This window comes from Equus asinus, chromosome 4 (genome assembly GCF_041296235.1).
Source record: "Equus asinus isolate D_3611 breed Donkey chromosome 4, EquAss-T2T_v2, whole genome shotgun sequence".
Classification (NCBI taxonomy): domain Eukaryota; kingdom Metazoa; phylum Chordata; class Mammalia; order Perissodactyla; family Equidae; genus Equus; species Equus asinus.
The window spans coordinates 35947896-35971343 of NC_091793.1; the positions used below are offsets into that span (position 1 = coordinate 35947896).

Here is a 23448-nt window from a genome sequence, read left to right on the forward strand (position 1 = left end):
TACATGTTTTCTGAGGTGTAACTTAAAATTGTAGTTGATTCAACTAAGTCTTTGATCTACTTTCATCGCTAGAAATTGGTGGGGAAAAATGAACATGACTGCCTACTAAGACAAATGTTTAAGTGTAAATACACAGAAGATAAAATTCGGCAACTAAGATATGTGAAATGTCAGACCCAAATCATCTTTAGCAGGAAAACAAATTCCTAAATTTTATGACTACGTTTCTAATCTTCTAATATTCACTTATTGCTCATTATTTAGAATGTAACCTGCTGGACAACATTTTACATTGAATACAGTTTTTCAGTGAAAATCTACGAAGACAAATTTTCTAAGTCTAATAAAAATACTTGTTTTCTGAAATTTCTGTAAGTAGTATTCAACATAAAAATATTTTAAGCAATACTAAAGGATACTTAAGATCAAAACAGACCTTACCTTGAAACATCACCATTGGTCTGCGTTTCTTGACGAAATTCACACACAGAGGTATCACCATTGTTTAGGCTTTCAATCATAGACATTTCATTATTATTTTGAGAAAGATCTTTAGTTTTTCCAAGATTTGCTAATGATGTAACCACACTGGCCAAGGTACTTAAATCTCCCTGACATGATTCAGCCTTAAAAAAAAAAAAAAAAGTATTAAAATTCTGCAAGCTGGCATCAATAAACTTGTAAATCTGAAATATCTAATTCTAGGTTATGAAAGGCCAAAAGAAAAGTACTCTAAGTGAAAACTAGAAAGTATGACCAAAGATCACCTAGTTTTTAGAAACTGCTTGAGGAAAATACAAGTTTAAAAACATTCGGCACATTTCCTAGGGAATGTTTATAGAAAATTTTAAGCCAAAAATTGCACTTAATCTACTCATATCAATTGCTTCCTCTGTAAAAGGATATTAAATCAGATAACCTTTCAAGTTCTTTTTAGCGTTAAAATTCTGATATCGTTATGATAATTTCTAAAATTTATTATACAAACTATAAAGTTTTATAGATGTAATAAAATTAATATTAGTAAAAAGAGAAAAAAAAAAGTAAATGTATTATTGCACAGACTTCCTAGGATGCCAACTTTTACCAGCCACTGTGTAGCTGAGAAATCTCTTTACATATATGATATTTTTCTCTGTCTTCAGTTTTTATTTTTGTTAATGATGTATACATTCTTTATGCATTAATTAGCTATAATTCTTTCATGATGAAATTTCTCTCCTTAACTCTTTGACTATCCAGAAATATAATTTGTATAGGAAAGGCAGATTAAGTGCTTGATTTTTCCTTCCATTTATTAATTTTCAGAGCAATGAGTCAATGTCCTAGCAACCTCTAATGGTGACAGATGAGTTCTGAGTATCATTTTATTTCTTTGCGGAAGATTAGCACTGAGTTAACTAGTGCCAGTCCACCTCTTTTTGCTGAGGAAGCCTAGCCCTGAGCTAACATCCACGCCCATCCTCCTCTAATTTATATGTGGGATGCCTACCACAGCATGGCATGCCAAGTGGTGACATGTCCACACCTGGATCCGAACCGGCAAACCCCGGGCCACTGAAAAGTGGAACGTGTGTGCTTAACCACTGCGCCACCGGGCCGGCCCCTGAGTATCATTTTAAATTCACAGATTTTTATATACTTGATGTGTTTCAGTTCATTAGTCATTCTTTTTTAAATGCTCAAATTATCCCATCTTAATCTAATGAGAGGCCATTCAGTTGCCTTCCACAGCCTACTGACAGGATTCCTTAATGGTATTTTTGATTATTCCTTTATGGTTTTTGGTTTTAATGTTCTTATCCTAAGAGAACATATGTTTCCTTGATGTTTCATTGCTATATCAATTCTTTAGTTTATGTGAAATTGATTTTGGTGAATAAGTAGAATAAAACAATTTTTGTGCTCTCCCCAAATTAATGAATGGTTGCAGAATCATTTACTGAAAAACTCATCAGCTACTGAGTTCTTACATGATTACTACTTATATATGTATTTTATTTAACCCTGACAACAACCCTGTGAAATAGAAATAATTCCTTCATTACCGACAGGAATTATCCATTGCTCTCCAGCAATAAATAGTGGAGGCAGGATGGGAATTCAGGTCTGTCTGATGGGAAAGCCCATGCTCCAAGCCAGTGCTCCAGCCTTCTTATATGAGTAAAAAGAGTTAACATTTTTAGGTGTTTTAATTTCCAACTAAGACAAATACTTATACATTCTCTTCCATTCCATAACATGTCTATCCAAATAGATTTTTAAGTTTTTGCCACTAAAAACTCCTAGGCAATGTGAAAAGACCTCATCCTGTGACTTGACAGTTCTGGGATCATTTGTCAGAAACTTACCACACAAAGTTTTATTATAATTTAATACAAAGATATATAGAAAAGCACAGTGTCTGAGCAAACAGTAATTTTACAACAAAACTTAGTTTCCTTACTTTTCCTAAAGGAGTTAACATGTCAATGAAATTGTAACTATCATTCTAACCTTGAGTTGTGTAGAAGGCTAAAGTGAAATCTTATCATTTCAAAATAAATGGCAAGAGGCTAAATCTCTTTACTCAATAATAACATGCTAAAGCCCAATCTGTAAGGTAGACATTCATTATCACCATTTTACAGATGAGGAAGGAAAGTGAGGCACTGAGAGATCAAATAACTTGCCCAAGGTTACACAGCTAGTAAGTGGCAGATGAAATTTCATTTCAGAGCACAAGTATTAGAGTGCCTTAAAGTATCAAGCAACAAATATATAACAAATCAGGCCATAAATAGAATGAACAATCTTATAGGTTACATAAAACCAGATCACAGTACAGGCTGAGAAAAACACTAGTCAGAGGGCCCCTAAAATCTGTTTTCAGATAAGAGTCTTCTGGAGAAATTTTTGCTTTTTGTTCTCATAAGGGGTTTCTGAAAACTACAAAACCTCTACATGCTCAATCTAAATAAACTTTTTTTACTTTATACCCCTTGCTCAATAAACAGCTGCTCCAAATCTCTATCAGAAGTCAGACAACTTGGATACAAATTTGTGAGAGCTCTTACAAACCTATTCCTACTTTTGACTCAAGTCAATGTTTTGAGTAAGGTGTGCTAAGAATTTCTCTTCACCTGAAATATTTTAAGTATTATGGCACTACAAAATCTGTAGGAGAACATGAAAGGAATACTAAGAATTTGCACTTAGTATAAATTCTATTTCTGAGGACTTTTGTTTCAAGATGAAAGAAACCTGGAAGACACTTAAATGTTGGTCACTTTCACACTGAAGCTATAATTCACCTAGTGGAATAATAAACACTTCAACCAAATAGCTGATAATTTATCTTTAAAAAAAAGGCCAACTTGTAACGGGGAATATTTAAGACCAAATCAATTGACCAAATTGATGGAGAAAAAAAGAAAAGGAAAAATTTTTAAAAGCTTAAAAAAATTTAAGCTTTAAATTATTTTGCACTAAACACACCTTATCTGGTGTCATCAGCACAGTTGACTCAGTTTTTATTCCAGACTGATGAATATTCACAAACATTCCTGAATCTAATAGTCCTGCTGACCTGTAACAAATAAGTACAAATTTTAGCCTTAGTTTCAATGGGAAGAGAAACAAATGACCAGCTACTATTTAACATATATTTTGTTTGTTGTTTTTACTATACCTTGCAGTTTCACTATCTGTTACAAAAGTTGGAGTTGCAGCTAATGGGCTTCGAAGGTCTTTTCGGATGTAGATTTTTTCTGTTGAAGCGGCACAGTTGGAAGATTTTTCTCGTGATACTTCAATAGGTTTTCTTTCACATTGAACAGCTACAAAAATGCGTTAAACTATTATATCACAATGCAGAATTTATAGGCAATTATAAATGTAAGCTCAAGGTCAGCAATGCTGCTAATGGGAGACATAGTTACCATAACTGAACTCCAAAGATAACCACCTATCTTTAGAAATTATTTGTAAGTTCAAAAAAAAAAAGTTACGTCAGAAGGGTAAAACCAGCCAATTTTCATCTCTAGTTCTCTTTTCTCTCCCTACCCCCACTGTGGTAGAAATGTAGAGGAATTCTTAATTTTTAGAAGCTCAGTGTCAAGGAGGAAAAATTGAAGTTAGGAGTCCTTTTCTATTTATATGAGAGTGTAAAAAAATGAAATATTTACCAACTGACAAAAATACCTTAGAGAGTCACAAAAGACCAAAGTTAGATCTGTTTTTTTTAGCTAAGGGCAGGGAGATTTTTGAGAAGTAATTCAACTGCTTAGTCTCATTTATAAAATATAGGTAATTTATTTCACTTACTTTATAGGAACTTTATTTCATGATGTTTAGGAGATAGGATACTGTAGTTGTTAAATGTACATTTTCTGAGGAAAGAAGACCTGCCAAGATTCAAATCCAAGTTCTGCCACTTACTGTGTGACCTGGGGCAAGTTACTCAATTTCTCTGTTTACTCAAATGTAAAATGGATAACAGTAGTACCCACTGCATAGAACTTTGCTGTGAGAATAATTAAGTTAATCCATATACTACACAGATTTAGGCATAGTGAAAGTGCCATCAATATTAACTAGTCATTATATTGTTAATCACTTTAATAGTTTAATCAAAAAGTAAACTGGCATCTAGTTAGTTGTGTGTCTGTGTTGTTTTTCTACCATGTTCAAACTACAAATACATGTGTGGCATATAGGCACTCAATAAATATTTGTTCTACCTATTAAAAATATATACGAATGTACATATTTTTATATTTTTAGTTGGAACACTGTAAATTAAAAAGCATATATACTTGATACATTTTAATGTGTTAATTTTAACATACTTTTAGAGTTTGCCTGAACCCTTAAAAGTATTTTCCTTTAAAGCTAATACATACAATCTTGTTTCATTCCAAATGCAATACATCTCTGTAACCTGCAGTATTGACAGCGGTTTCGATGGTGTTTATTGATAATACAGTCCTTTGATCCTCGACATGAATAAACTAAATTTTTTCGGATGCTTCTTTTAAAAAATCCTTTGCAGCCTTCACAAGTTACTGCTCCATAATGACGCCCTAGAGACAAAATGTTTAAGAAAACACAAAAGTCAGACATTTTAGAACAGAAATGAAATAAGCCCATTTCTTTCCTGTAAACAATATATAAGATAAAACTGAGATTTTTTTAGATTATGACATGAAAAATATTTTTAGGAGTTACTAAAAAGAATGAAACAACCATATTTTCTGATAAAATACACTAAGCAATATGAGTTCTTAAATTTTGTAAAGTAACCTTCACAATGGTATGGAAAACTTGGGAAAGAGAAGAAACAAGATCACCCATAAGCCTATGATTCAACATAACAACTATTTTCATTTCTGAGATCACTTATAAATTACAGTTTAGTTAATTATTGTATAAAGATATTTTATTTTGAAAACTATGCTCCAAAAAACGGATACAATGTCTGCTAGTATTTGAACTATAACAATCCTTCCTCATTGTGGGTTCCAATTTTTAGATTTCTGGAGAAATCTGTTACACTTTGATTAATCTATCATTTCACAGACAATTTCTTTGGCACAATATCTATTAACAAATTGAACATACTCTGGGAAAAGCTCTAGTGGAGGTTTTTGTAATGAAGCTATGGAAAAGATTAAAAATGAGAGGAAACAAACTGGGCCCTTAAACTATATCCCACTGGCACTTGTGAATACATATGAGTGAACATGGGTGTGTATTTCTGGCATGAAGCAACAATGGCCAGAACTAAAACGAATAGCCCTGAGTACTAGTAACAGGCTTGGAGAATGTCTGCTCAGCTATGTAGAGCAGTAAATAAAGTTAACCAGAGCTTTCTCCATCTCAATAAGTCAAGTCACTCTGTATTCTTGAAATGAGAAGAGGGCTCAACAGGTAGTTAACTTCATATTATATATTATTAAGGATCACAACTAATTTTTAAAGCAATTTTTTTGACAAAACTGGTTTCACATTCAAAAAAATTTCCACACGTACAGTTTACTTTCAAAAAGCAAAACTGTCTTTCAGAATTCTTTGAAATATGCATTTTATGTTACTGCAAGATCAAAGTAAACTGCACTGAAGTGAAAAAATCTTTAGGTGAATAAAAAACTTTGGGGAAAAATCAGTTAAATTTCAGAGGCCACAAATATGAACCACAAAGATGACATGCTCCTTTTTCTTTTTACTTTCAGTAGAAAAACACATGGTAGAATGGTGGTTATTTTAACGACACAACACATATAGGAGGTTATTTTTAATGTTACCTGATGCTTTGTCTCCACATACTACGCAAAGATCAAAAACTTTATTCGGTCCTTGGTCTGGGGAAGAATTATCTGTTAAGAGCTAAAGAAAACCCCCCAAAACAAAAAAAAAAAGTAATCTGTTGTTACTCAATAATGCTCTCATGTAAAAAATTAAAAGAACATTCATTCAGTCTTACTTTTTGCTTTCTTTTTCATAAGTTATTCTGAAACTTTTGAATTCTTTTATTATGCATATATAGAACTATTCTTAATTTTCTTTATATATAGATAAAAATTGCAATGTTATAAGAAACAAAGACAGTAAGAATACCTTAATTTTTCCATAACAATTTCATTAAAGTAAAAGACTGTTAAGCACACAAATATGAGTATTTCTTAACGCATCTCACCCATTAAGCACTTATTATTCACACGGAACATGCCAAATTACTGCAGTAGTTATCAGTCCTATTACATTTGTCTTCGAACAGCTCAGAACCTTTCCACATGGAATGACATCACTAAAATAAACTATAATAGCATAAAAAGATAATTTTCTAAAAAAAACATTTTATTGATATACTTTTACTTATCATTATGGAAATATGACTGATATACAAAGGTATAAACTTTTCATTTAATGAGCTAAGATTTGGGTTGGGGGTAGTGGTTGAGAGCATGGACTCTGGAGTCTGATAAATGGTAGCAAGTCAGTGGAACTAGGTGTGGTGGCTTTGGGCAAATTACTAACTAAGCCTCTTTAAATTATATAAAGAGCTCATCACAAGGGACGGCTAAAATAATGTTGGCAAAGAAATACCAGCTTCTTCTTTAGGGTTATCCTTCAACCTTTTCACCATTTTCTTTCAATCTTTTGAAACGTGAACAAATTAATCCAATTGAAAAAATATGATACAGCATTTAGTAAATCCCTTCCTCCTGCTTTAAAACAACCCACAAAGTAATCCTCTATTTTGACTTTCTTCTCGTAGGGGTGGGAATGCCTTCAGGAGCAATTCTGATTTCAAAAACTTTAAACAGTCCTTAAAATGGCTGTCCCTAGGGGCTGGCCCGGTGGCGCAGCGGTTAAGTACGCACGTTCTGCTTCTCGACCCCAGGGTTCACCAGTTCAGATCCCAGGTGCGGACATGGCACAGCTTGGCAAAAGCCATGCGTCCCACACATAGAGGAAGATGGGTGTGGATGTTAGCTCAGGGCCAGTCTTCCTCAGCAAAAAGAGGAGGATTGGCAGTAGTTAGCTCAGGGCTAATCTTCCTCAAAAAAAAAACGGCTGTCCCTACTACATCATAGTGGCATCATTTCTTCCTTTATCACCATAAAAACCAGTCTCCAACCAACTTAAAAAAAATATCCAACAATTTCTGGTATTAGATGTCCTTTGAAAGCATCTATGAAAAGTATTCTTTTCCTGAATTGCATATCTATTGTAAATGGTGCTAATCTTTTATCTGCTATTATTCCTAAGAGTAGAAGAGATATTGAGAGGTTAAGAGACTTGCCCACATCCCATCTTAGGTCACTAGACCAGAAATCAAATCTTCGTGGACCTGGGGAATTCCATCCTATACTTATTTCTCTTTCATTGCCCTTAGAGATGATCCATAAAGTAGGCAAAGCACCAATATTATCTTTATTGTTAAAACAGAGAAATAGGGCCAGCCCTCATGGCCTGGTGGTTAAGGTTCGGCACACTCTGCTGTGGTGGCCTGGGTTTGGTTCCTGGGCATGGAACCACACCACTTGTCTGTCAGTAGCCAAGCTTTGGTGGTAGCTCACATAGAAGAACCAGAGAAACTTACAACTACACACAACTATGTACTGTGGCTTTGGAGGAGGGGAAAGGAAGAGAAAAGGAGGAAGACTGACAATGGATGTTAGCTTAGGGCAAGTCTTCCCCTGAAAAAGAAAAAAAAAGAAATAAAAAAAAAGTGGAGAAATTTACACTGGAGAAATCTGATTACATTACTTCTGCCAGGTGGTCTAGGTCAACATCACAAGACATAAAACATGATAGTCAAGTACCCTTCATATGATGTGATAAAAATGGCACTTAACCTCTGTGATCCTCCTCCTAAAACCCACAACCACAGTCTAACAATAAGAAAAAAAAAAAAACAGCCAAAGTCCCATAGTGGGGCAACCTAAACATACCCAAACAGTATACTTCAAAACTGTCAAGGTTGTCAAATACAAGTTAAGTCTGAGAAACTAAAACAGCTAAGAGGAGTATAAGGAGACACGATAACTAAAATCAAGTCTATTAATAAAAATAAAAATAAACTGGGGGCTGGCCCAGTGGTGCTATAGTTAAGTTCACACGTTTTGCTTCGGCGGCCCAGGGTATGCCGGTTTGGACGCCAGGTTTGGACATGGCACCCGTTGTCAAGCCATGCTGTGGAGGGCGTCCCACATATAAAGTACAGGAAGATGGGCATGGATGTTAGCTCAGGGCCAGCCTTCCTCAGCAAAAAGAGGACGATTGGCAGCAGTTAGCTCAGGGCTAATCTTCCTCAAAAAACAAACAAAAAACCCCAAAAACTAAGGTATGTATAATGTTATAAATTTTTTAGTGACTTCTGTCTTGATGAAATAACTTCTTATAAATCCTATCCATTTTTCATCATAGATTTGCTTGTAAGTAGATAGTGCACCACGAATATTCTTCTCCATTGATGAAAATCTTTTGGTGTTGGGGTCCATGTTTTATGGAGCTTGCTGATGTCTGCAAAAGCTTCTGCTAAACCCTTCACTATGAATTTAATTGAGGGTTCTCCTTCTTTTTCTTCTCCTAGTTTCCTTTTCTCTTGCCTCTTCTTCATTCGTGTTTTAGTTCTAACAACTCCTCCTTAGTAAACTCAGGAACCACCTCTAAGAGGTCAACGTCATCCTCATCCACAACGTAGCAATTTCTAAACATAATATAAATGATATAATTGGAGGAATAACACAATCTATCAGGATATATAGGCAAAATTTTCTATTTTATGAATTAGGAGTTTTGCAATCCTAAAAGGAATTTTCTTTGATCAGTTGTTCATCACAAAATATGTAATCCAATTTTAAGTGGGCGTTCCCCTCCAAAAAATCTCTGAAGGCAAACTTAAGGATTCATTGTATTTGTATTCAATCACAGCAACCACCAGTAAAAATATCTACATAACCACAGGCATGAAGTGTGTAAAAGTCTTAACTGGCTCTTTGAAGAATGATGTACAACTTGCAAAAATTAAAATGATGTGAAGTTAATCCACACTACTAACTGAGTTCCAGTGTTAAAGCAGACCGTGGGGTAGACAGCTTGCTACATCAGTGAAGATGTAGATGAAAACAGAGAGGCAAAGCGACAAAGCTGGCAGCTATAGTTCTGACTTCTTGATTTGGCAGCTTTTTGCTCAAGGCTCAGGCAGCTTGGTTGGGCGAACTGCAGCTCCAGAAGATGCTCCTGATCTGGCAGTTTCCTAATTGTGCAGAAGTAGCAGGTCTCTCAGAAGCCAGTTCTGCAGCATGTGCCAGTAGTTATTCTTGGAAACCTGACCTAGCACTGTTTCTCTAGCCTTCCCAACAATTCTTTGAGCTCTCATCCTTTACTAAATCCTTTCCTGGCCAAACCAGCCAGAGTGGATCTTCCTACATGCAACTAAGAGCCCCCCAAAATATATGGCTGTGAGGAAAAGCATAGACGCCCATAGGAGAGGGCAGTCACCATAGATAATCTGCACAGCACATAATTTTATGCAAGTTTTTTCCTACTGAACATGCAAGACTTAAAGTCTTAATGGCAAGACTTATGACATGCTTTCTAATTTTTTCATGTATAAGATGAAAAGACACTTTTATAGTTATTTACCTGGAGGTGCTGCCCAGATAGATCAGGAGCTGTAAAAAATAACTGGTTGACACCTGCTGCATCTGGAGTTGTGAGGAAAACTTTCCCTGGAGTAGAATCTTGCCTGGCCAGAATGACTTTGCTTGGAGTAGAGCCATCGTGATTTGTCAGGAGGAACTGCTTGCCTTGTGTATTATGATCAAGTGCTGTCACGATCTGGATTTTCTGGCCTGTTTGCTGCTCTGTAACAATCTAACACAATCATGTCAAATTAGTAATCAATTCAACTCAATCTTTTTTTTCCTCTAAGGATACAATTTTGTTATACCTTCAAACAGAGCTGGAAAAGCACACCATTACCTATATATTCAATGTACTACACATTACACACACCTTTTAAACTAGCACATACATACACACACCTTTTAAACACCTTTTATACTTTCATGAACTCCTATCCTACAGAAATAAACAAACGTGCAAATAAATAACGGTATAATAGTAAGAACATGTGGACCTCACTATTTTCATTCCTTCCTTCCTCTTCTCTTCCACCTTCCATTTAGACAAAAACATACCAGGTGCATTCTACCTGCCAAGCACTGTTTGTTCTAGGCCCTGAGATACAGCAATAAACAAAACAAAGTCTTTGTTCTCATAAGGCTTTTTAGTGAGGAAAAGCAGATAAAAAACAATAAGCAAATAACATTATCAGGTAGTATTAATTGCTATGAAGCAAATAACAGTGTTAGCATTAAAACAGGGTAAGGTGAGAGTCACTGATGGAATAAGGGTAATCAGGACATGACTTTTTTTTTTTTTTTTTTTTTAAAGATTTTATTTTTCTCCTTTTTCTCCCCAAAGCCCCCCGGGTACATAGTTGTATATTTCGTTGTGGGTCCTTCTAGTTGTGGCATGTGGGATGCTGCCTCAGCGTGGTCTGATGAGCAGTGCCATGTCCGCGCCCAGGATTAGAACCAACGAAACACTGGGCCGCCTGCACCGGAGCGTGCGAACTTAACCACTCGGCCACGGGGCCAGCCCAGGACATGACCTTTTTGCACAGACCTGAGTGAAGTAACAGACCAAGGCTTAGGACTAGCTAGGAGAAGAGCAGCTTAGGTAGAGGAAACAGAACATAAAAGAAGGCCATGAAGCAGGAGGAGGCAAGAGGCATAGGACGAGAGCTGCGTGAGTGAAACAGAGTGAAAGAGATGGATTATGGGAGAGGATGGGATCTGAGTGACAGCAGGAGCCAAATCACACAGGGCTTCATAAGTCATATAAAGTTTGGATTTCCTATTGTGTGAGATGGAGATCCACTGGAGGGGTTATGGAGCAGAAGAGTGGCAGGATATTTTTCAAAAAGGATCATTCTAAATTTAGCATGAAGACTAGACTGTGAATATTCAAGAGTAGAATTAAAAGAGACCAGAAGGGATGCTATTGCAGATACTGGCAATATCTGGATATTATACATGGGAAGAGATACTGGCTGGGAATAGGGTAGTAGCCATACTGGGGGTGATTTGATTTGGGATATTTTATGAAGAGAGAGGTGACAAGATGTGCTAATGGACTGGATGAAGAATATGAGGAGAGAAGAGTCAAGGATGACTGGGAAATTTTGGCCTGCGCAACTGGGAGGACAGAACTGCCAAGTACTGAGATGGAGTAGTCTGGCTGAAGAGCAAGTTCATGAATAAAGAGAACTAGCACAGCATTGAGGGTTTGTTTTTGTTGAACAAATATTTTACAGAGTAAATTCATTAAGCCAATTGGATTTCTTGATTCAATTTTAAAATGGCAAAATTTGATTTGTTTCCAACTTTTTTCCACTTCCCTGAAATTACTTTTATCAAGATTATTTTTCTATGTGAAATTTACAACAAAGTTCTGAATCACTCATCAGTTTTTGTCTAGGGCAGATTGTATTGATTATAGCTGCTGTCAATTTGAGTTTCCTTTGTTGATCATCATTTCTACCATGTCCTATTTTTCTAGGTGCAGTTTTAACTGTTGTCAATTTTATTTTACATAGGTTATTTCTACTAAGTCCAGTCTCCATCCAATAATTTTTCAAATTTTCAATGATACCTAGAAGATGTGACTTTGAATCAGTAAATCTGTAATATATTTTACCACGTAAAGTTTAAGCTGCTGTTAATTTTCTTTTGGGTTACTTCTATCAGTAATATTCATTGTGAATTGAATAAAAGGCTAGTGGCTCACACATTTCTTTTTTTTGTTGTTTTTTGTTTTTGAGGAAGATTAGCCCTGAGCTAGTATCTGTTACCAATCCTCCTCTTTTTGCTGAGGAAGCCTGGCCCTGAGCTAACATCGTGCCCATCTTCCTCTACTTTATATGTGGGACGCCTGCCACAGCATGGCTTGCCAAGCAGTGGCATGTCTGCACCCGGGATCCGAATCGGCGGACCCTGGGCCGCCTAAGGGGAACATGCACACTTAACTGCTGCACCATTGGGCCGGCCCCTCACACATTTCTTAGAGAAAAGAGCATTAGGTGCATGCAGGGCACAATTAGCATTGGGTTGAAATATTTCGGTTAAATGAGTAAAAAGATGTTTACTATGGCATAATAGTTACAACTGGAAACTGAAGCAATCCAAATGGCCTGCAACAAAGAACAGTAAATAGATTATGGAAACAGTTCTCAGGTCTTAGGATCAGTTTACATTCTAAAAACTTACTGAGTCCCAAAGGGCTTTGGTTTATATGTGGGTTATATCTACTGAAGTTTACTGTATTAGAAATTCAAACAGAGAAATTTTAAAAATATTTATTAATTCATTAATAAATAATAAATAAAACAGTAACATAAATAACATAACATTTTTTAATGAAAGATAAGTATATTTTCCAAACAAAAATTTAGTGGGGCTAGAGGTAGTGATTTACGTTCTCACAAATTGTTTTAATGTCTGGCTTAATAGAAGCTGGATTCTCATACCTGCCTCTGCATTCAATCTCTTGCAATATGTTGTTCTGGTTAAAATATATAAAGAAAATCCAGCCTTACATTTATTGGTTCAAAGGGGGAAGAATATCTTAATAGCCTCTCCAAACTGTGGAAACTATTCTTTGATACTATACCAAAATTTGACAAGTGGTAGCTTTTTAAAGGTTAGTTGCAATGTGCAATCAGAAATTATAACAAAATCCATTGGTCTATCCTGCAATTGAAATGGATCCTTTATTCATGACTGATTTTGTAATAACATGCATTGCTCACTTGGAAAACACTGGTGCAATGAGTTATGAACACCTTTTAAATGTTGACACACTTCATCATATAATATCACATGTTATATAGTCCCTGGAAAATTCCACTGTATACTCGTGAGAGAATAACAGTGAAAAGGCAAATAACATTTTAGTATTATTATGAAAACAGTTTTGAACTTGTTAACTCTCTCAAAGAATCCTTAGGAGACAATTTGAAAACCTCTGGATCATGGTACCTCTTACTAAGGAATAGGACATTGTTTAAAACACGAAGATCTGTTTGTTGAGATGGATCTCCTCCCACTGGTCTATCAAGACTTGCCTCAGACTTTGCATCCTCCAAAAACATTCCCTGACCAGGTCTCCATAACCCTCCACAACTCTTCATTATCTGTTTTTCTTCTGTACTCCCAGAGCACCCTATACCATTATCTATCATAGCACTTACCACGTTCTATTGTGATTGTCTGATTACTCAACTCTCTCTCACTAGATTAAAGCTACCTTAAAGTTGGGGTTATCTTTTCTCTCTACACCTCCAGAACCTAGCATATACATTTGGTGTAAATAAGTTTGGTGAGTCAGTGAACGAAGTGTAAACTAGACATACCTCTCCCATCTGTTGTTCAATAATTTGATGTGCAATTTCTTCTATGGTTGCCATGATCTAATTGTCAAGATGTCCTGCCAAAAATAAAAAGATGCTTTTTCACAATTATACCCATAAAAACATATTTATTTATTTATTAAAGATTGGCAACTGAGCTAACATCTGCTGTTGCCAACCACCTTTTTTTTTTTCTCTCTCACCCCAAATTCCCCTAGTACACAGTTGTATATTCTAGTTGCAGATCCTTTTGGTTGTGTCATATGGGAGGCTGCCAAAGCATGGTTTGATGAGCAGTGCTAGGCCTGCGCCCAAGATCCGAACCAGCGAAACCCCGGGCCACGGAAGCGGAGGTCGCGAACTTAACCACTCGGCCACAGGGCTGGCCCCAAAAACATATTTATTGAAAAATTTACAAATGAAATTACATGATGGTTAAGATTTGTTTTAAAATAATCCAGTTGAGGTTGGTGGGGGGGACAAAAAAACAAGACTGGCTATGCGCTGACAATTACTGAAGACTGATAAAAGTTTATAAAGGGGTTCATAGAACTATTCTCTCTGCTTTTAGGTATTTTGAAAATGTCTACTTAAAAAACTATCCTTGGGGCACACAGTGGTTAAGTTTGCACACTCTGCTTTGGCAGCCTGGGGTTTGCCGGTTCGGATCCTGGGTATGGACATGGTACCGTTTGGCAAGCCATGCTGTGGTAGGCATCCCACACATAAAGTAGAGGAAGATGGGCACGGATGTTAGCTCAGGGCTAGTCTTCCTCAGCAAAAAGAGGAGGATTGGCAGCAGTTAGCTCAGGGCTAATCATCTTCTTCTTCTTGAAAAAAAAAAGATGAAAAAAAAATCCAATATCAAACAATGTCACTTTTCAAAGATACTGAAGCCTAAACAGGAGAGATCATACAGACCAAGAGTAGTAGTTTACTGCTTTAAATAAGGGCAACCCTATCTGTAAACAAACATATCACTGTAGCCATTTAACATACTTTTTAATCAATATATCATAAAAACTGAAAATAATTGCAGTCATTCAGGACAGAAGATTTCTCTAAAATTTCCTGATTGTTCTTCATTCGTGGCACTTTGTTTTTTTGGTGAGGAAGATTGTCCCTGAGCTAACATCCTTGCCAATCTTCCTCTACTTGGATGTGGAATGCCGCCACAGCATGGCTTGATTAGTGGTGTGTAGGTCTGAGCCCAGGATCTGAAACTGTGAACCTGGGCCCCCGAAGTGGGGCACATAAACCTAACAACTACACCACTGGGCTGGCCCTCAATGGCAATTTTTTTAGATATTAAGGTTAATTTTTATTTAACGTAAAACTGTCTTCAAATTGATTTGAGAGCCTGTAAGATTAACGGGTTGACTTTGAGTTTTGCTTTTTCTCTATATCAGGTAGTCAAAAATACAAAAATTATTTCTATCATACTATATATTGTTTGTCAAGTTCACCAATATTCTGTAATTATAATATTAATTGGCAAATTATCTGAATTGGTTTTCTTTCAACTAAAGTATTTTTTTATTGAGGTTGTAATAGTTTATAACACTGTGAAATTTCAGTTGTATAACATGTTTTGTCAGTCACCATATAAATGGGCCCCTTCACCCCTTGTGCCAACCCCCAACTCCTTTCCTTCTTGTAACCAGTAAACTCTTCTCTTTGTCCATGTGTTTGTTTATCTTCTACATATGAATGAAATCAAAGGGTGTTTGCCCTTCTCTGTCTGGCTTATTTCGTTTAACATAATCCCCACAAGGTCCATCCACATGGTTGTGAATGGGACGATTTTGCCTTTTTTATGGCTGAGTAGTATTCCTGTGTGTGTGTGTGTGTGTGTGTGTGTGTGTGTACACACCACATCTTCTTTATCCAATCATCTGTCGATGGGCATTTGGGTTGCTTTCACATCTTGGCTATTGTGAATAACGCTGCAATGAACATACGGGTGCATAAGTCTCTTTGAATTGCTGATTTCAAGTTTTTCGCATAAATACCCAGTAGTAGGATAGCTGGGTAGTACGGTATTTCTATTTTTAATTTTTTGAGAAATCTCCATACTGTTTTCTATAGTGGCTGCACCAGGTTTCATTCCCACCAGCAGTGTATGAGGGTTCCCTTTTCTCCACAGCCTCTCAAAGATTAATTAATTTTTGTCTTGGTGATTATAGCCATTCAAACAGGTGTAAGGTAATATCTTAGTGTAGTTTTGATTTGCATTCCCAATATTAGTCACGTTGAACATCTTTTCATGTACTATTGGCCATCTGTATATCTTCTTCAGAAAAATGTCTGTTCACATCATCTACCCATTTTTTGATCCAGTTTGTTTCTTTGTTTTTCAGTTGTGAGTTCTTTATATATTTTGGAGATTTACCCCTTGTCAGAGATATGATTTGCAAATATTTTCTCACAGTTGGTGGGTTGCCTTTATTTCTGATCCTGGTTTCTGTTGCCTTGTCGAAGCTCTTTAGTTTGATGAAGTCCCACTTGTTTATTTTTGCTTTTCTTTCCCTTGTCCAAGTACACATGTATTTGAAAAGATCCTTCTAAGATCAATGTCAAAGACTGTACTGCCTGCATTTTCTGCTAGGAGTTTTATGATTCCAGGTCTTACCTTCAAGTCTTTGACCCATTTTGAGTTAATTTTTGTGTATGGCGAAAGATAACGGTATACTTCCATTCTTTTGCATGTGCCTGTCCTGTTTTCCCAACACCATTTATTGAAGAGTTTCCTTTCTCCATTGTATGTTCTTAGCTCCTTTGTTAAAGATTAGCTGTCCATAGATGTATGGTTTTATTTCTGGGATTTCAATTTTGTTCCATTGATCTGTGTGCCTGTGTTTATACCAGTAACATGCTGTTTTGATTACTATAGCTTTGTAGTATATTTTGAAGTCAGGGATTGCGATGCCTATGACTTTGTTCTTTTTTCTCAGGCTTGCTTTAGCTATTTGGTATTTTTTGTTGTCCCAGACGAATTTTAGGATTCTCTGTTCTATTTCCAAGAAGAATGTCACTGGGATTCTGATTGGGATTGTACTGAATCTGCAGATTGGTTTAGGGAGTATGGTCATTTAACCATTTCTTTTGTCACCATCGAGTTCTTTCAGTAACATCTTATAGTTTTTATTGTATGGGTCTTTCACCTCCTTGGTTGAATTCATACCTAGATATTTTACACTTCTTCTCGTAATTGTAAATGGGATTGTATTCTTATCTTTCTGTTAGTTCGTCATTAGAGACTAGAAACGTAACCACTTTTTGTAAGTTGATTTTGTACCCTGCAACTTCACTGTTCTTATTGGTTATTTCTAACAGTTTTCTGATGGATTCTTCAGGGTTTTCGATATATAAAATTATGTCATCCACGAACAGAGAGTTTCACTTCTTCATTGCCTATTTGAAATTTTTTTACTCCTTCTTGTCTAACTTCTGGCCAAAACCTCCAGTACTATGCGGAGTAAGAGTGGGCACCCTTGTCTTGTTCTTATTCTCAGAGGGATGGCTTTCAGTTTTTTCCCATTGAGTGTGATATTGGCTGGGGGTTTGTCATATATGGCCTTTATTATGTTGAGGTACTTTCCTTCGATATCCATTTTATTGAGTTTTTATCATAAATGGATGTCGGATCTTGTCAAATACTTTCCTTGCACCTATTGAGATGATCATGTGGTTTTTATTCCTCATTTTTTAATGTGGGTGTATCACATTGATTGACTTGCGGATGCTGAACCATACCTGCATCCCTGGTATAAATCCCACTTGATTATGTGTATGATCCTTTTAATATATTGCTGTATTTGGTTTGCCAATATTTTGTTGAAGATTTTTGCATCTATGTTTATCAGTGACATTGGCCTGTAATTTTCCTTCTTTGTTTTGTCCTCATCTGGCTTTGGTATCAGAGTGATGTTGGCCTTGTAGAATGTGTGAGGAAGTGTTCCATCTTCTCCAATTATTTGGAATGGTTTGAGAAGTATAGATATTAAATCTGCTTTGAATGTTTTGTAGAATTCTCCAGAAAAGTCATCTGGTCCTGAACTTTTATTTTTTGGGAGGTTTTGATTACTGTTTCAATCTCTTTACTTGTGATTGGTCTATTCAGATTCTCTATTTCTTCTTGATTCAGTTTTGGGAGGTAGTATGAGTCTAAGAATTTATCCATTTCTTCTAGATTGTCCAATTTATTGGCCTATAGTTTTTCATAGTATTCTCTTATAATCTTTTGTATTTCTGTGGTATCTGGTGCAATTTCTCCTCTTTCATTTCTGAGTTTATTTACTTGAGCCTTCTGTCTTTTTTTCTTAGTGAGTCTGGCTAAAGGTTTGTCTATCTTGTTTATCTTCTCAAACAACCAGCACTTTGTTTCATTGATCCTTTCTACTGTACTTTTTTTTTGGTTCAATTTCATTTATTTCTATGCTAATTTTTATTATTTCACTCCTGCTGACTTTGAGCTTTGTTTGTTCTTTTTCTACTTCTGTTAGATGTAGTTTAAGATTGCGTATTTGAGATTTTTCTTGTTTGTTAAAGTGGGCCTGTATTGCCATGAATTTCCCTCTTAGGACCACTTTTGCTGTATCCCATATGAGTTGGTGTTGTGTTTTTTTATTTTCATTTGTCTCCAGATATTTTTTGATTTCCCCTTTAATTTCTTCAATGATACATTGCTTGTTCAGTAGCATGCTGTTTAGTCTCCACATCTTTGTCACTTTCCCAGCTTTTTTCTTGTAGTTGAGTTCTAGTTTCACAGTACTATGGTTGGAAAAGATGCTTGATATGATTTCAATCTTCTTAAATCTATTGAGGCTTGCCTTCTTTCCAAACATATGGTCCATCCTTGAGAATGTTCCATGCACACTTGAGAAGAATGTGTAATCTGCTGTTTTTGGATGGAGTATTCCACATATATCTATTAAGTCCGCCTACTCTAGTTTTTTGTTTAAATGCATTATTTCCCTGCTGACTTTCTGTCTGGATAATCCATCCATTGATGTAAGTGGGGTGTTAAGGTCCCCAACCATTATTGTGTTATTGTTAACATCTTCTTTTAGGTTTGCTAATAGTTACCTTATGTACTTTGGTGCTCCTGTGGTGGGTGCACATATATTTATAAGTGTTACGGCTTCTTGTTGGAGTGTCCCTTTTATCATTATATACTGCCCTTCTTTGTCTCTCATTATCTGTTCTATCTTGAAGTCTGCTTTGTCTGATATAAGTATCACAACACCTGATTTCTTCTGTTTGCCATTTGCTTGGAGTATCATTTTTCATCCCTTCACTGTGAGCCTGTGTTTGTCTTTGGAGCCGAGATGTGTTTCCTATAGGCAGAATATTGTTGGGTCTTGTTGTTCAATCCATCCCACCACTCTGTCTCTTTTGATTGGAGAATTCAATCTATTTACATTTAAAGTGATTATTGATACATGGAGGCTTAATGCTGCCATTTTATCGCTTGTTTTCCAGTCTTTCTGCGTTTCCTTTGTTTCTCATCCTGTGTATTTTGGACTACCAATTCAGTTAGGCAGTCTTCTTAGTTTTCTCTTTATCATATGTGTCACTCTTCCGATTATTTGTTTAGCGGTTACCAGGTTTGTACAAAACATCTTGTAGATGAGATATTCTATTTTCTGAAAGCCTCTGATTTCCTGAGACTAAGCCAATTCCATCCCTTTCCTTTTCCCTTTTTAAGTTATCATTGTCACAACTTATTCCATCTTGTGTTGTGGGTTTGTAGTTAAAATGATGAGATTATATTTATTTTTGGTGTTTTCCTTCCCCTTATCTTTAATGTTATAATTAAGTGTGAGCTAACCTGTTCTGATAGAAAGCTGCAATTTTCTGATCTTGTCTACCTATTTATGTCCTTGCTCAAAGCTTTGTAACCTCTTTCTTTCTTTTTTGTCCCAGGTATGAGGCCTTCTTGAGCATTTCTTCTGGGAGAGGGGTCTTGTGGCAATGAACTCCCTTAGATTTGTTTATCTGAGAACGTTTTTATTTCTCCATCATATCTGAAGGATATTTTCGTTGGATAGCATATTCCTGGCTGCAAGTTTTTGTCTTTCAGAATTTTGAATATATCATTCCCCTATGTTCTAGCCTGTGAGGTTTCTGCTGAGAAATCCGAGGAATGCCTAATAGGGGTTCCTTTGTAAGCCATTTTCTTCTGCCTTGCTGATCTTAATATTTTTTCTTTGTTATTTACTTTTGCCAGCTTTACTACTATATGCCTCGAAGAAGGTCTTTTTACATTGACATAGTTAGGAGATCTATTGGCTTCTTTCAATTGTATCCAGTTACCTCCCCAGTGTTGGGAAGTTCTCAGCTATTATTTCTCTGAACAAGTTTTCTGCTCCATTCTTCTCTTCCTCCCTCTGGAATACCTATAATCCTTATGTTGGATTTCCTAATTGAGTCAGATATTTCTCAGAGAACTTCATTTCTTTTTAGTCTTGGTTCTCTCTCTTTCTCCGTCTGAAGCATTTCTATATTTCTGTCCTCTATTTTACTCTGTTATTCATGGAGTCCAGATTTTCCTTTATCTCATTCATTGTGTTTTTCATCTCCAACATTTCTGATTGGTTTTTCTTAATGGTTTCTATCTCTTTTGTGAAGAAGTTCCTGATTCCATTGAACTATCTGTAATTTCTTGTAACTTGCTGAGTCTTTTTATGATACCTATTTTGCATCTCTGTCATTTAGATGATAAATTTCTGTGTCTTCATGATTGATTTCTGGGTGCTTGTCATTTTCCTTCTGGTCTGGAGATTTAACAGATTTTTTCAGGCTGTTTGACGGCATAGATTTGTGCCTTTGCATGATGATATTATCTGGTTGCAGCTTCTACCTACTGCCAATGGGTGGGGTTCAAGAGCTATATATTCTGAGCCCACTGTGATCCACTGATTGCTCACAGCTGCTGCTTTTCTATCTGTGCTGGTGCTTTGGCCAACTGGCTGAGCTGGAGTGCTGGGTTGGGGGAGGAGCGCTTTCTTTTGTCTGCACCATCCCGGGGGACCTTCTCACTCTGCCCTTGCTATCCGCTCTCCTAGGGTGCTAGCTTGATGAAGACACTCCTGCAATAGCTTAGTTACCTCTGTGTGGGGCTTTCCCACAGGTTGTGAGGGAACTTGGAGAGTGATGGTGTTCCTGCGGATGGCTGCCCCTCACCCCCTCCTCTCAGAGCCATGCAAAGTCCCAGGGTTAGTGCCATTCAGGAGGGAGAGGAGATTCCTTTTACCTCCTTCCACTTCCTCTGGGGGGTCCAGCATCTTCATCTTCAGATGTATGACTGCGTGGGTCTCTTGGACGTCTTTTGTCTTGTGTGAATGCCCTCTGTTGGTAAATGAATGGCCTTTTTCCTTGTATCTTTGGGGGGAGAGGCTAAGGAGAGTGCTCACTCCGCCATGATGCTGATGTCTCTCTACTTATAATTTTTTTTTTCTTTTTGAGGAAGATTAGCCCTGAGCTAACTACTGCCAGTCCTCTTCCTTTTGCTGAGGAAGCCTGGCCCTGAGCTAACATCGTGCCCATCTTCCTCTACTTTTTATGTGGGATGCCTACCACAGCATGGCTTGCCAAGCAGTGCCATGTCTGCACCCAGGATCCGAACCAGTGGAACCCTGGGCCGCCAAGACGCAGAATGTGTGCACTTAACCGCTGCGCCACCAGGCTGGCCCCTACTTATAAATTTGTAAATGCTTGGATTAGTTGTGAAAGCAATATTGAATATTTAGCTTGAGCATCCAACCATCTCTCACTAGATTGAAAAGCAGTGGCCATCGGGGCTGGCCTGGTGGCGCAGCGGTTAAGTGCAGATGTTCCGCTTTGGTGGCCTGGGATTCACCGGTTTGGATCCTGGCTGTGGACATGGCACTGCTTGGCATGCCATGCTGTGGTAGGCGTCCCACATACAAAGTAGAGGAAGAAGGGCACAGATATTAGCACAGGGCCAGTCTTCCTCAGCAAAGAGAGGAGGATTGGTAGCAGTTAGCTCAGGGCTAATCTTCCTCAAAAAAAAAAAAAAGAAAAGAAAAGCAGGGGCCTCAAGCTCTCTTGAATCAACCAAGAAGAAACCGCCACTCCCTGGGCCTGTGTGCCCCAGGGGGCCATTCTACCCTTTCCTTGAACACAACACATGTTCAAAACTGAATAGCTCTATGGCCCATCCAGTAGAATCTCACAAGTCCAACAGCCTTCTCTCATTTCATCCGTTCTCTGTCCTCTTCAGTCCAAAGTGGCAGCATTTCTGCTGGGAGGAAGCTCGCAAATATCCTGTTGTGTCCAATGTGATTCATGGGTGTCCAAGTCATAAGACTAGGCAGTCCTCTACACACCTCTAATGGATAACCCCATCTCTATTCCTGGCTTCTATTGAGATGGCTGATCGAATCCACCAATCACATGCCAACAATCTCTTTAGCAAATGGTTGTCCAGTCACACCCTAAGTAGTCTATCCAGAACAGGGTTGTTTTTTTTTTTTTTTTGGCAACATGGATAGGCTGAGTATTTTCCAAATCTTCAAGTTCTGGTTCCATTTTTCTTAACAATTCCTTCTTTGACTTACCTCTCTTCTCTCACATTTACCAATAAGCAGCAAGGATAAACCAGGCTGTGTCTTCAACACTTTGCTTAGAAATTTCCCCAGATAAATATCTAAGCTCATCACTTACAAATTCTACTTTCCACAAAACACTAGAACATAATATGGTCAAGTTCTTTGCCACTTCACAACAAGGTTTGCCTTTCCTCCAGTTTCCAATGTTACTCATTTCCACCCGAGACTTCATAAGAAGCACCTTTAATGTTCATATTTCTACCAACATTCTATTCATGATGATATATGTATCTCGCAGACGACAGAAGCTTCTTTAATAACTCTCTTCTTTTCTTTCTCAACTCTCACCAGAATCACCTTTGACATCATATTTCTACCAACAATCTCTTCAAGGTAATCTAGGCTTTTCCTAGCATGCATCTCAAAACTCTTCCGGCCTCTACCCATTTCTCAGTTCCACATTTTTAGGTATTTGTCATAGCAGCACTTCACTTCCCAGTACCAAAATCTGTATTGGGTTGTTATTGATGTAAAAAGTAGCACAGCCTAGGTGGTTTAAACAAAAATTTTTTTCAAAATTCTGAAGGCTAGGAGTCTAAGGCACGGTATCTCCTTGGCTTCAAATGGCTGTCTTCTCTCTGTATCTTCACATCTTCCCTCTGTTTGTGTCTGTGTTGTAATCTCTTATAGAGACAAGACTCTTATCGGATAAGGGCCCACTCTAATGACCTTATTTTCACTCAATTACCTTTTTTAAGGCCTTACCTCCAAATACAGTTACATTCTGAGGTACTGGGAGTGAGGAGTTCAACAGGTCAATTTTGGGGGGAAACAATTCAGACCACAACACTTAGGCATAAATCTAATAAGAAATGTGCAAGATCTATGTAAAGAAAGCTTTAAAAT

General features: G+C 37.1%; 1 protein-coding gene across 11 annotated transcripts in view; it reads right to left on the bottom strand.

The window, feature by feature from the left end:
* NR2C1 (nuclear receptor subfamily 2 group C member 1) overlaps positions 1-23448 on the bottom strand; it is a 64447-nt gene that overhangs the window by 33222 nt on the left and 7777 nt on the right. For 7 of the 11 annotated variants that reach the window (XM_070507073.1, XM_070507067.1, XM_070507068.1 and 4 more), the window contains exons 2-8: positions 13970-14043; positions 10135-10365; positions 6285-6366; positions 4884-5063; positions 3671-3818; positions 3478-3568; positions 442-626 (exon numbers count right to left, since the gene is read on the bottom strand). In XM_070507073.1, the coding sequence (XP_070363174.1) occupies positions 442-626; positions 3478-3568; positions 3671-3818; positions 4884-5063; positions 6285-6366; positions 10135-10365; positions 13970-14023 (971 nt within the window). In that variant the 5' untranslated portion in view covers positions 14024-14043. The remainder of the gene's footprint in view (positions 1-441; positions 627-3477; positions 3569-3670; positions 3819-4883; positions 5064-6284; positions 6367-10134; positions 10366-13969; positions 14044-23448) is intronic. The other 4 variants (XM_070507075.1, XM_070507078.1, XM_070507077.1 and 1 more) reach the window with 1 other exon arrangement.